Source organism: Trichomycterus rosablanca, chromosome 9 (assembly GCF_030014385.1).
Source record: "Trichomycterus rosablanca isolate fTriRos1 chromosome 9, fTriRos1.hap1, whole genome shotgun sequence".
NCBI classification, from domain to species: Eukaryota; Metazoa; Chordata; class Actinopteri; order Siluriformes; family Trichomycteridae; genus Trichomycterus; species Trichomycterus rosablanca.
Window position 1 is genome coordinate 36376985 of NC_085996.1, and position 14377 is coordinate 36391361.

The 14377-nt window shown below is 37.2% G+C and overlaps 1 protein-coding gene across 1 annotated transcript; it reads right to left on the reverse strand.

The window, feature by feature from the left end:
- Window positions 1-1449: 1449 nt before the first annotated feature.
- Window positions 1450-10263, reverse strand: LOC134320896 (E3 ubiquitin/ISG15 ligase TRIM25-like). Its single transcript, XM_063002536.1, has 11 exons — window positions 9688-10263; window positions 9467-9562; window positions 8071-8304; window positions 7127-7280; window positions 6132-6242; window positions 5922-6020; window positions 5663-5782; window positions 4296-4391; window positions 3512-3625; window positions 3287-3377; window positions 1450-2074 (listed from the first exon to the last, which is right to left on the reverse strand). The coding sequence occupies exons 1-10, from the start codon at window positions 10261-10263 to the stop codon at window positions 3346-3348; spliced, it is 1632 nt and encodes a 543-aa protein (XP_062858606.1). The 3' UTR covers window positions 1450-2074; window positions 3287-3345.
- Window positions 10264-14377: the final 4114 nt, after the last annotated feature.

Sequence of the window (14377 nt, forward strand, 5' to 3'; positions counted from 1 at the left end):
TGCTATCGGGCAGTCAACACAGACACGACTGACTGAGGACGGGTGGGGAATGGCTGAAGCCCTGTCCAATGTATTACTGCCTCACGATCAGCGTATTCTGCGTGAACCAGACCTGCCATGACCCTGACCAGGATAAAGTGGTTGATATAAATGTTGAGGCCACTTAAATCAAAGCTTAAGATAATGTTTTATATCCTTGCTTCGATTTCTTGCCACAGTTTGATCTCAGAGATCTGCAGACAGTTTATTAGACTTAGATAATTTAGCTAGACTAAATAACCCATACATCATTAGAATAAGGATTATAATGTACTCTCTGTTTAAACAGACATGAAACTTCAGTATTATCACAAATTTGATCCAGTTTCATAGTTCAAAGTACAGAATCAAATTAGTAAGATTTGTGTTTTGATCAGTGATACAGTACGTATCACAGTTGAAACATTCAACAATCAATTGTCATTAAGACAGTTTTTTTTTTTTTTCATTATAATACATTTGTCATAATTTAAGTACAAATTTTAATATTTCTCAATATTGTGCATTTATCTGAAGGGGTTCTGTGACAGGTAGATTTAAAAGGGGTTATACAAAGCTGATCAATATCAGACAAAAATGAGAGGGTTAAATTACAAAAAAAGAAAAATTTGTCAAAAAGTTGTCAGACTGGCCTTGAACCAAGGTTTCTCTAATGGTCAGCAGTAGAATTTGGTAAACATTATACAAGAATATATGATAATATATAAATATTTCTGTGATGTGCAAAATCAGTATTATTGTCGCTACTGGGGGACAGCATGTCTTTGTTTTGATATTTCCAGACTACAGACACTTTTATTAGAAAAAAATTACAAATTAGAGATTAAGGCACCCAGGTGGGGCAGTGGGATATTCTACTAGCACACCAGCACTGAGATTCTGAACTCCTTGGTTTGAAACTCGGCATTGCCACCGGTTGGCTGGGCACCATCTAGTGAGCATAATTGGCAGTGCCTGCAGCAGACACGGTTCTGCTAGGGCGGGATGCCCGGACTATGTGGGTGGGGTCTTCAAACGCTGTGTAAAGACCCTGATTGGCAGATATAGAGGCGCCTGTACAGAATGCATAAGTGGAAAAAGGTTCCGCTAAGGGCTGTGCGCGGGTCGTCGGAGGCGTGAGCAGCAATATACCCACCTCGAATGCAATCAGGGATCCCCCAGCAATGGAAGACGAATTGACTACGCTAAATTGGGAGAAAATGCAGAAATAAAATAGAAAAAAAGAAAATTGAGATTAGAAATCGAAAAGTTTTGATATACAGTGGATTCAGAAAGTATTCAGACCGCATGTTTGCACTTTGTGACATGGATTTGATTTTAAATAGATAAATTGGCATTTTTTACTCTCAGTTTACACACAATCATAAAGATTTTTTACAAAATAAATTGAAATACAAAAAATGAAGTCTCTTTTAAATAAATATTCACACCCTTTATTTAATATTTTGCAGAATCCCCTTCTGCAGCAATTACAGCTACAAGAACACATTTCTTAACGTTTACACACCTAAATTTGAGCATTTATAGTAGATCTATAGTAGAGCATCTATGAATTGTGAAAATATCAGTCCTAAGCCCAGATAAATAGGAGGGTTGAGTCAGGAAGGGTATCCAGTTTAAGAACTGTGCTAAATCAAATATGCAGTCGAATGATCAGCTGTGGCGACCCCTAACGGCAGCAGCCGAAAAGACACGTTCATTCATAAAAGCCTTTGATGTGTTAATGATAACAAATTCAAAACATTTAATACACTAGTCCCTTACACAGAAACACATATAACATTACTAAACATTATTACTAACATATATAATGCACACAATTACACCACGTGTGTGTGCATGTTTTCACTTTATAACTATTAATTAAACTATTAATTCCTATTTTGATGCACTTTTTAAAAACTAGATAACAATATTTTAAGATTAATTCTGTAATTCCAGCATTTATTTTTTGTGTCACTTTCTATGACAACACTTCCACTTTAGAGATCTCCAGCCCCAGTCAAAGTCTTCTGGGAGGTCGTCTGTCACAGAGCTAAAAACATAAAAAATAAAAAACAAACAATGTTATTGTAGTCCTGTCATTTAGTATATGTGTATATAATATACTAATAGGTGTCCTCATACTTTTACCCATAGTGTGTTTAATGTTACTGGACTACTGTTAATCCTCTTAAAATATCTAAATACTGTTTTGGTCAAATGTAATCGCTTCCTGTTTACTTTATACACTTGGGTTCAAATAAAAAATTGTATGACAATGGATTAAACTAACATTTTGCTACCATATCTTAATGACAATGTCATTTAAGAAGGCTGGTTAGCTAAGTCAAAGTAATTACATTTTTAAATGTTGCAACATTGAGTTTAAAAGGCGTTGAGTTTCAAGGTATTTTTTCCCATAAGGATGTTTGGGAAACCTGTTAATGTGTTCCATTGTCCCGTGGACTTGCATATCTTTTAGGCTAATGTAAAATAATGAGGTTGTTTTTGACACTTATACACCGAAAATAACACAAATATAATATAAACAACACTGAAATAAAAAGCTGATTCTCACAATTTCTTAGAACCTCGAGCTTTAACACAAGTTTAAAAGTGAAACAGGGAGGAAAATCCAGATAAACACAGATACATGTGGAGCTTTCAGAGTGAATCTGACGCTTATTCCACACAAATGCAGATTCGTCTCATATTTTTACTCGTTTTACCTCACCGCTCAAGCTGAGTGCTGAACAAAGCGACTGTTCATTGTTAATTTAAAAATAAATAAATACATTTTTAAAAAACAAACTGAACACATCGAGTTTAAGGAATACGTTGAGTTTAAGAGTACAAATTTCTCAACGAAGGCCGTTGAGTTTTAAAGATGTTGAGTTTAGGGGACGTTAAGTTACAAGGTACCACTGTACTTGATGTTATCCTGTGAAACCAGACCCGTTGTGACCCTGACCAGGACAAAGTTGTGATTAAATGATATAGTATATTTTTTGAAATGGATATATAAAGGCTCAGCTAACCAACCATGTGAGAGAACAGTTTTTTTATGTAAATGTAAATGGAAAATAGAAATGTTTATCTATCTTAACATTCACTTATTTACTCGTTCATTTTAAATGATGTTTATATTTATGCCTTTGTAGCATTTTAAAGACTTTTTTGGCAGTTTGTGACTTTATGTTGAGGACAGGTTAAGTTACATGTACTTGCCAAGTATAGAGCCTCAATTTTAACACATTTCATTTACCTTAGTCAGTGTTAGGAGCGAGTTCCATTTCAGAAACCACACCTACCCATCTACCCTGCTCAGGAAAATTTTGTTATATCTTCACTAAGAGCTGCAGAAAAAAGAAAAATCATTTCCAGCTCATACAGACATGAATTGATATTTGATTATTTTGTGTATAAAATTGGGTTATTGTTACATTTCACTTTTAATTACATGCTTAATTGTATAAATAACAAGACTTGCCTGTAACCACACCAACACTTTTGTGAGAAACCGCACCCCAATTATATTTTGGAGAAGTTACAGTGGTTTTTACTCTGACACTGTCTCCTATTTTGAATGGGGAGCTGGGTTGTACTGTAATATAGGGATAGGATGGGCAAATAATTAAAAAATCAAAATTATTACTTTCATATAATTCGTTTAGAAAACAGTCACCCAACAATCTAAATAATGATATGAAATTCTTTTCTCAGATATATGTTTAAACACTTTTGCATGTATTACTTTGGTAAATATTTTATTTTATTTAAATACTTCTAATGTATTTATTTACTTAAAATGTACACAAATACCAGTGCCAAGATCTCGAATTTGCAAGTTCAAATCTCAGCTCTACTACCGGCAAGCTGGACACCAATAGGGACAGTGATTGGCTTTTCTGAAGGAACAGAATACCAGAGGCGATTCCTCAAACTGCTGCAGGTGCCACAGGTCACAAGTGATCCACAGGCTGCAGAATACCTGATTTAATGTCCTAGTCAGGGTCGTGGTAGGACCAGAACATTTTTTGAACAGTGCACATGAAACCCAAACTTTTAAAAAATTCAAAACCTTCTACCTTTTACTTTTTTTTTTAACTTTTTTTTTGTTATTTTCTTATGTTGTTTTAGTGTGCACTTAAGGGGTTGTAAAATACATCTGTTAGCATACAGAAAGTCTACTTTAATAATTGTATCATAAAACTAAAACTATAAAATGACAGATTGAATAATTGAAGTTTTTCTATCATTTTTAATTGCTTTACCTGACGCTTTGCTGCGTATTAACTCCATTTCTGAGAGAAAACCCTTCCAGCCTGAAAACTCAGGGAAGTCCACAGTCATAACATCACCCTTAATAGCTGGGCAACAGAGAAGAAAAATACTTTATTAATAATAGTGATGGTATTATAATATACAGTGCTGTTAAAAAGTAACTGTCACTTCTCTACAGAGTCACTTTCTTATCACATCATTAAAAAACATGGTATTTACCAGATTAAAGGAATTACACTTCAGCTTTTTGCAGATAATCTTAGCAGCCCTGACACTTTTGGATTTACTGCTCCTTTAAGTTGTCTCCATTAGGACGCTCCATGACGCTCACTGTGTTTTGGTAGAGCCTTCAATATGGCCTTATAACATGTTTAGACAGATATCGAACTTTTTTCTTAGCTTATTTTGAATGTTAGTAGATTGTGGGATTAGATTGTGTTTCTGTAAGAAATACTGGAGAGCTACATTTAAAATAAGAAAAAAAATATGTGTTTGTGTACAATTCTAATTGAATATGGTTAAATGGTTGACTAAGTAACCAATGGGCAATCACATTTTTACAGGGTGACATTGCTGAAGGATAACTTTATTTATATCGTAATTCATACATTTATTAGAATTAAATTTTACAAAGTGTGATGCATTTTTAAATCGTTGTGAAATATCATAGTTTAATAAACACCATTGCTTAATGAACATGGACAGAAAGTGGCCCAACATTACTTTTTCACACCCCTGTTTAAGAAGATAGAAGAAGAAGAAGATATACTTTATTTGTCATATATACATATACAGGTGTACAGTACAATGAAATTCTTTCTTCGCATAACCCAGCTTGTTTTGGGAGCTGGGGTCAGAGCGCAGGGTCAGCCACCTTATGGCGCCCCTGGAGCAGACAGGGTGAAGGGCCTTGCTCAAGGACCCAACAGTGGCTGCATAGCAGAGCCTGGATTTGAACCGCCAATCCTCCGGTTGATAGCCCAAAGCTCTACCCACTAGGCTACCACTGTCCCACTTAATTAACTTTGTATTGTTATTATGTATAGATGATCAATAGTATTGACATACAGTGGAGGGAAACATAATAATATAGTTTTAGTGCATATAGCCACTTTTAATGTACACATTTTCATTAACTGCAGGTATTTCTTCTAAAGTATGAGTTAATAATTAAAAGATTTACCTATTCACAATCAAAAACTCATTTGTATGCATAGCAAAGAGTCACAATATGAATTGTGGAATTTAGTCTAGTGTATAGATTACACACACGGGAAGATTATAGGAAAATATACATAATAAACTTCGTATCAGAAACAAACTATAATTCATTTTGAAGAATGTCACACATCCTTACCTTTAACTCTGCCCACGCTTTTATGAGTGACGCCTCCCCAGTCATGTTTGGGGGTTACAACTGAGGCTTTCACTCTTACTTCATCCCCAATGTGGAAACTGCCATTTGCAGTCAGTGAGCCTTAAATATGAAAGAAAATGGTAAATCTTTATTGTACATGCACTCAATCTTCTGAGCCATTTTAAGTCCACAGTATTTAGCCAACCCAAAGGAGCCAACATTAACTGCATCACTTTGATCATTTAACTTTAAGAATCACCTAAAAGTTCCTGTTCAGAAACAAATTCCATTTCAGAGACAAAACCATGCCAGCCAGATTGCTCAGGGAAGTCAACATTAATTTCCTCCCCATTAAGAGCTGTAGAGAAAAGAAAAACACCTCAGTAGTTGTTAAAATACCAGCGCTTCACTTTTTACTTTACTGAATATGGCTAGGAGATTTGTAATTTTTTTTAAAGAAATGACTTACTCTTAACCACACCCACACTTTGGCGAGTCACCTTTCCCCATTTGTGTTTTGGAGTGCCAACAGATGGCTTTACTCGGACACGATCTCCAATTCTGATATCAGTCTTCAGAGCTGAAAGAAGAAAAAGTCTCAGAATCTGGTATAACTCAGCATAGCGTAGGAGTAAAAGTCAAGTAAAAAAGATGCAGAACCGCTCACAATCACTTTGACTATTGCATCAAAGTCCTTCTAATGACCAGATAAGGCCTAAATAAGTCAGTTTTTTTGAATTATTTGGATTTTCACTGTTTGCATATTTCACACTAAATGTTTTCATATCATTAAAAAAAAATGCAATATAGGACAAAGAGAACATGAGGAAAGCCAAACATTTGAAATTAATTTAAATTCATTTATTTTTGTTTTAATACTGCTTTATCCTGGTAATGACTTCTTTTTTTTGCCTCAACCCCTTTTCCCCGACATAACCAATCAATTTTTACACACGCTGGGCCACCTCAGCAGCCATAGCTGTAGGTTGACACACAACCAGCCAATAGCACTGCTGGGGATTCGAATACTAGATGCAAGCAGTAGTGGTTTAACTTAAATTACTGCACAGTACATTGACAAAATATTTAATATTTCAACTCAAATGTTATTGTTTTTGTATATGTACACACAATCTAAATTTGATATCTGCAACAAGTTCCAAACAATCTGGGACAGGTGCGTGTTTACCACGGTGTTACATTCCCTTTGCATTTAATAATGTTCTATAATCGGTTGGGAAGTGAGAACACCACTTATTATAGTGAAAAAGTAAAATCCTTCTTTATTCTTGCTTAAAAATTTAATTGTAAGTTGTTCGTTTAGACAGAATGAGTTAATTAGATCTGTAATTATGAGGTTTTAATGAGGTCTATAATTGGGACTTGGATAAAGATCAGAAAACATCATTAGTAATTAAGAAATCCAGGTAACTTCAAACATTTTTTGCAACTTTATTTCCATACCTTGTTGTAATATCATGTTCACTCTCTGCTGGCATAAATGCTCCAGTTTCCCTTTAAACTCCAAAATACTTTCCCTCACATTTTCAGAGGAGCCAACTGACTTCAACGTCTGCAACTCTTCAGCTTCAGAGGGAGTGGGCATACTTTTAAAATTCTGTCAAGAGGGAAAAAGTCATTTTTAATGTTTTTGAATTATTTAATAAATTTGAATTAGTGTGATTAGTGTCTTATTTAGATTTTTTTTACTGGATCAGATGGATTGAAATGATCTGGCCTAGTTAAAATCTATCCTCTCTGGCCACTCTCATTTGGTCTCCTTTGGGCAATGTTAAATCCTCTTTTGTACCAATCTGGCAAAGTGTCTTTACATTTTCTGCATTTAGCAGATGCTTTTATCCAAAGTATACAGTGTACAATCTAAGCAATTATGGGTTAAAGGCCTTGATAAAAGGCCCAACAGTAGCAACCTGGCAGTGGTGGGGCTTGAACCAGTGACCTTCTGCTTACTAGTCCAGTACCTTGACCACTAGGCTAAAACAGCCCTAAAAAACAATTAAAAAACTGGGAAAAAATTGTTTCTTGAATCAACACTGTTTAGTACGTATATAACTGCTTCTCTATCTTTTCAACAGCTGGGCAGCAAAGTGCTGCCACAGCGACCAGAAGCTGATATTGCATGCCCCACAAATGCATCCCAGAATCACTGGGCGCAACAAAATAACACACCAATCCATCACAGGGACTCATAGCATCCATTCCCCTCTTAGAAATAGTGTTTGCGTTTAGACACCCAACCAGTTGAGAGCACCACTGGGGATCCCGGTGATAGTTGGGTAGCGTATTTCACTGCTGCACCCCTGAGTGGCTATAAGTAGTAGTAGTTCTAGTAGTTCTAGTAGTAATAGTAGTATTTTTAAATACTATTTGCAGATACAGTGACAGACCTGAACAAAGTAAATGTTGTCTTCAGTCTTTAAAAGTTTGCCCATGGTGTCTTCCTGTTCCATCAGCGCAGCCAGTTTAAGCTCCAGTTGCTTTTTAAGATCTGTGGCTCTATCAAGGTCAGTCTTCTCTTGATCTCGGATATTCTTTATGACCTCAGAGCATCTGTCCTTTAAGAAACTGATTAAGGAGGTAAAGGTGAGCTGAGTGTCCTCCACAGCCTTCTTTGCTGAGTGCTACTCATAAACAGACAAACCACACAACTCTATTAGACAAACATGTTCAAAACATTGTAGACATAAAAGAAAACGAAAATGTTTAATTCTAGGACCCTCTTTCATCACTGTGTAAAAAGTCTTCTACATTTCATATTTATACATTTCAGAACTGTTGTATACATAATTTTTTCAGCATTTCTTTCTGGTGTTTAGGCAGTGGACAGCAAGTACAATCCCAGCATATAATTTCACTGGCAGATGAAATGTAAACAAGTCAGCCCTGACCTTCGGTTAAGTTGTTTATTTATTTACTAATTTTCACTAAGTCCTTTATCCTGGTCCATGGACTTAAAGCAGGAATACTACCTGGACAGGATGCCAAATCATCACAGATCAACACAATAACACAATATTGACTTATTTACACATACAGAACCTAGGGGCAATTTAGAGTAGCCCAGCCCTCCTCTGAATGTTTTGAAATTGAGAGAAAAAACCCATTTGGACACTAAGAACATGCTGAGTGTTTTGGGTGAATCGGGATATAATGAGACTCTGATCAGGATACAAAAGTTGGTATAAAGAGACTTATCAGTTTTTTAGAGATGTGGCGGGTCAAGTGCCACCCGGAAAAGCACTTAAATTTAGACCAGACAGTTGTTTTTGGGAGGAAACGGGAATTCCTGGAAAATACATTTACTCACTCACTGTCTTAACCGCTTATCCAATTAGGGTCGCGGGTGGGGGTAACACCCTGGACAGGGTGCCAGTCCATCGCAGGGCAGACACACATACACACACACATACACACACCCATTCACTTACAGGGCAATTCAGTGTCTCCAATTAACCTGACTGCATGTTTTTGGACTGTGGGAAGAAACCGGAGCTCCCGAAGGAAACCCACACAGACACGGGGAGAACATGCAAACTCCACACAGAAAGGACCGGACCGCCCCGCCTGGGGATCGAACCCAGGACCTTCTTGCTGTGAGGTGACAGTGCTACCCACCGAGCCACCGTGCCGCCCCCAAATAAAACAGTTGGTGTAAATAAAGTAAAAATTGACCTTGAACTGTAATTTCTCTTTATAAAATGTTGTTCAATACATGTTAATAAAACCAAATTACACATTTAATATAAATATTAGACTGCTTAAAACTATAGTAGCTTTACTTACTTTACGTGATGCAATGGCCGTTTCCAGCTCCTGAATTTCCTTCTGTTTTGCTTTGCGTTTCTCTTCAAATTTTCTTGTATTAGCTTCCAACTTGACCTATGAATGAAGCAGACATGCTTAGAAACATTCATCAAGGAAAACAAGTAAAAACAATTCGTCTTCATGCAAAATGTACCACAATGAGAATATGGTAAAAATAATAAAGGATAAAAAGTGCCTACTTGTTTCTCTTCTCTTTCTGTCTCAGATGAAACAATATCATGGCTCTTGTGGTCATCTGTTATACACAGCACGCAGACAAACTTCTGGTCTGTGCGACAGAACACCTCCAACAGTTTATTATGTTTCTCACATGTTGGCATGTTGGTGGGGTTAACCAACTTGTGTGTTTTCAGAGCATGTACGGTGTAGTGAGGATGGAGATGTGTTTTGCAGTAGGAGGCTCGACAGTCCAGGCATGATTTAACAGCAGCAACTTTTATCCCAGTGCAAAAACTACATTCTATACTGCCCGGTTCTGCTAAAGATCCAGCAGGTACTGAAGGCTGAAGTGCTGCATTCCTGAATGTCTCAAGTATCTCAGCGAGCATTGTATTTTTGTTCAGTGTTGGCCTTGTTGGAAAGGTTTGCCTGCACTGAGGACAGTAGTTTGTCTTCTGATTACTTTTATTCCAGTAATCCTGAATGCAGGCCATACAGTAGCTGTGTCCACAAGGAATAGTCACTGGATCCGTCATCAGATCTAGACATACTGAGCAGTTGTATTGATCGTTTTCTAAAGACATAAACGTATCCATTTTACCCCCAGCAAATGTCCTAATTCCTCTTGCTGGTTGTTTGGTCCTTAGACGAGGCTCCCTGCTGTATCGACCCAACGAAATCTGAAGATTAACCAGGAAGCTGTACGTGTGTCTAAAAATAAAAGTGAAAGTGAAAGCTTAACAGAACTAGTATTTGGAGCTGTTATGTAATAAATATAAACTGTAGTAAGTGTAATATTACAAGTGTATTAATTATATTTACCGTAAGATTGTAGAAACAGTTTGATTTTCACCTTTGTATCCAGCTTTAACTTCAGTATCTGACTGACAGTGTCTGACATGAAGGTGTGGCACAGTTTACCAAACGTCTCCTATTGGCTCTGAAGTGCAGAGGAATCATTATCATTCACGTCAACACTTTTGTACAGACAAACTGTCATGTTACTTCTGTCATGTTCTCCTGCAGGCCTGCAATATTTAAGCTTAGACATGAAAACTGTCAAAATATTATAGCAGCCTCTGCTGGCCAAACAGGAGCCTCGACTGGCAAATAACTAACTACTGCTTCACCAAAACCATTTACCTTGTTTCACTGGCACTGCTGGTCATAATATTGTGCACATGCAGTATATTTCATACTGTACATACTGACGGCTTTATTTTCACATTTTGTCTTAAAGCATTAAACTAATGAGAAAAAAAGAAAACAGGTGGAAATGGTTCCAAGTGACCAGTTCCCTAATTCAGTACTGTGGGGAGCCACATTTAACCATATTACAGCCATCAGTCTGCTTGGCTATGTCCTACTAGCTTTCCACATCTAGACTGGGGAATATTTGACCATTCTTCTTTGCAGAATTGTTCAAGTTTAGTTCGTTTCGTGAATGGCAATGCACTGCCCTCTTAAAGTCCATCTACAGATTTTCTATCAGATTTAGTCCAGGGCTCTAACTTGGCCACTAAAGGACATTCATCCTTCTGTCCTCATGCAACTGCTTTGTTTTTTTTTGGTGGTGTGTTTAGGATTGTTGTCATATAAGGTAACATGTTTAACTCAAGGACCCAATTTTATCACTGTGTAGAAAGTCTTTAACATGTTGTATTCACAGATCTCAGAACTGTTGTATACATAATTTTTTTAGCATTTCATTCTGGTGTTTAGGCAGCACCGATTAAGTTGTTTATTTATTCACTAATTTCCACTACGTCCTTTATCCTGGTCCATGGACTTAAAGCAGGAATACTACCTGGACAGGATGCTAAATCATCACAGGGCAACACAATAACACAATATTGACTTATTTACACATACAGAACCTAGGGGCAATTTAGAGTAGCCCAGCCCTCCTCTGAATGTTTTGAAATTGAAAGAAAAAGCCCACTTAGACACTAAGAACATGCTGAGTGTTTTGGGTGAAGCAGGAGTTACTAACTAACAATGTAAATATTTTCTGAATATGTTACATTAGGCCAGTGAAATGCATTTGTTTAACAATGCCTAAAAATTTAAACTGTATTTCAAACAAGTCTTCACCTCTCCCCTCAGTATAAACAACACAAATCTGCCATCCCATGATAGCATCACAGATATTTTCCTGGTAAAAATGGTAAAAATAAAATCAGCTATACATATGATAAGCCAAAAGTCAAATTTACTTTCCTTTTAATTGTAAGGCAAGCTACTTACAATTAAGTGTAACCAAATGTGTTATAAAACTTAAGTACAACTTAATTCAGGCGATGCTAACACATCTAACAGACTGGATTACTAATGGCACTCACTGAATGTACTGTAGATAGCAGTTGAATTACATGTCTATTCTAATGCACTTGTTTTATTGTAATTAAAATGTAAATTTTGTTCTAATTCCATATAATTGAGATTTTCAAATGAGTGTCACTGCTGGATAAAAATAGTCTGACAAGCAAATGTATCCTATGTATTCTTTGGTAAGATTGGGACCACAAATGAAGGCTTAAAGAATGATTAAAACAAACAATTCTTTAAAAAGATGAGCTTAAACTGTGCACTGTAAGTCGCTTTGGATCAAAGCGTCTGCTAAATGCCATAAATGCAATGCTCTAATGGTACTCAAAGGGATAGTTAAAACTGCTAAAACCTTTTGTATCCTTCTCCTAACTTGTGCCTTTCCACAACTTTATCACAGAGGATTTTTGAAAGCACCTTAAAGCCATGTCAACCAAACTATTAGTGGAATAATAAAGTGGAATAATCAAAACTACAATTGATGTCAGGTGAGGGCCAGTTAGCCTGGAGTGTGACTGTACGTAGGCATGTTTATAATGGTTACTCTAAGAGGATGAATACGAATGGGTCCAAATGGAAATGTTACTAATTTAATCATTTATTAAAGTGTCATTTTCTTTTGATGATGAGGGCTATAATGTGTAAATACAGATGGAAAAGTTAGACTTTATTTATTTTTATTTTCATGGTATAAAGTCATTGGACAGTGTAGCCTAGTGAGTAAAGTAGCTGTAATGTGTAAAGAATTTAATTGTACAGTACATGTGTATATATAATGAAACTATTCAGTCATGCACATTTCTAACAGATCTGTAAAATCAATTGTATAACATGTTTCCAACTTTTGCACACTCATACTGCTCCAGCATGTTTATGGTATCCTGTTTATGGTTTGATTTGTTTGGTGTGGAGGCCTGCCCAGAGTTCTTACAGTGACAGTGGTAGCCTAGTGGGTAGAGCTTTGGGCTATTAATTGGAAGATCATCAGTTCAAGTCCAGGCTCTGCTATGCAGCCACTGTTGGGCCCCTGAGCAAGGCCTTTAACTCTGTCTGCTCTATGGGTGCCGTACAATGGCTCACCCTGCACTTTGACCCCAGCTTCCAGACAAGCTGGTATATGTGTAAAAATTATTTTGCTGTACTGTACATGTGTATATGTATATGTGACAAATAAAGGTGTTATTTCTTTGCATCAGCCCCACTGAGACTTTTTGGAGATAGATTGTGAGCCGGGATCAGCACCTGTGCACAAATTTCCACAGGCAAAATCATAATAAGGAAAGCCTTTAGAGAAGTGTGATGGTTGTTATAGGAAAAATAAATGGCCAAGTCCTTATTAAATTGTGGTAGGGCAGTTGTAGCCTAGTGGTTAAGTTACTAAACTAGTAATGGAAAGGTTGCTCTTTCAAGCCCCACCACTGCCAGGTTGCCACTGTTGGTCCCTTGAGCAAGGATCTTAACCTTCAATTGTTTGGACAATATACACCGATCAGCCATAACATTAAATCCACCTCCTTGTTTCTACTCTCACTGTCCATTTTATCAGCTCCACTTACCATATACAAGCACTTTGTAGTTCTACAATTACTGACTGAAGTCCATCTGTTTCTCTAAATGCTTTTTAACCTGCTTTCACCCTGTTCTTCAATGGTCAGGACCCCCACAGGACCACTACAGAGCAGGTATTATTTAGGTGGTGGATCATTCTCAGCACTGCAGTGACACTGACATGGTGGTGGTGTGTTAGTGTGTGTTGTGCTGGTATGAGTGGATCAGACACAGCAGCACTGCTGGAGTTTTTAAATACCGTGTCCACTCACTGTCCACTCTATTAGACACTCCTACCTAGTTGGTCCACCTTGTAGATGTATAGTCAGAGACGATCGCTCATCTATTGCTGCTGTTTGAGTCGGTCATCTTCTAGACCTTCATCAGTGGGCACAGGACGCTGCCCATGGGGCACTGTGGCTGGATATATTTTTGGTTGGGGGACTATTCTCAGTCCAGCAGGGACAGTGAGGTGTTTAAAAACTCCAGCAGCGCTGCTGTGTCTGATCCACTCATACCAGCACAACACACAGTAATTGTAGAACTACAAAGTGCTTCTATATGGTAAGTGGAGCTGATAAAATGGACAGCGAGTGTAGAAACAAGGAGGTGGTTTTAATGTTATGGCTGATCTGTGTATACTGTCACGGGATAAAATTAAATGCCCATGCTTTTGGAGTGTAATGTTTGTTGAGTATAGTTATACGAGGCTACGGATATCATGCTCACACAATTTCAATAAGGACCCCCTTCCCCCCTCTGAGTCTTATTGTTTGGGGGTCCCAGGTTTGTGCAGATGCACTGCTGCCCTGCTGCCCTGCTGCCCATGGCTGG

Coding starts and splice junctions, on each gene's coding strand:
- LOC134320896 (XM_063002536.1), bottom strand. CDS start 10,263: ATGGATACGTTTATGTCTTTAGAAAACGATCAATACAACTGCTCAGTA. Junction 6,021..6,131: donor AAGTGTGGGTGTGGTTAAGA/GTAAGTCATTTC, acceptor TTTTCTCTACAG/CTCTTAATGGGGAGGAAATT. Junction 3,378..3,511: donor AAGTGTTGGTGTGGTTACAG/GCAAGTCTTGTT, acceptor TTTTTTCTGCAG/CTCTTAGTGAAGATATAACA.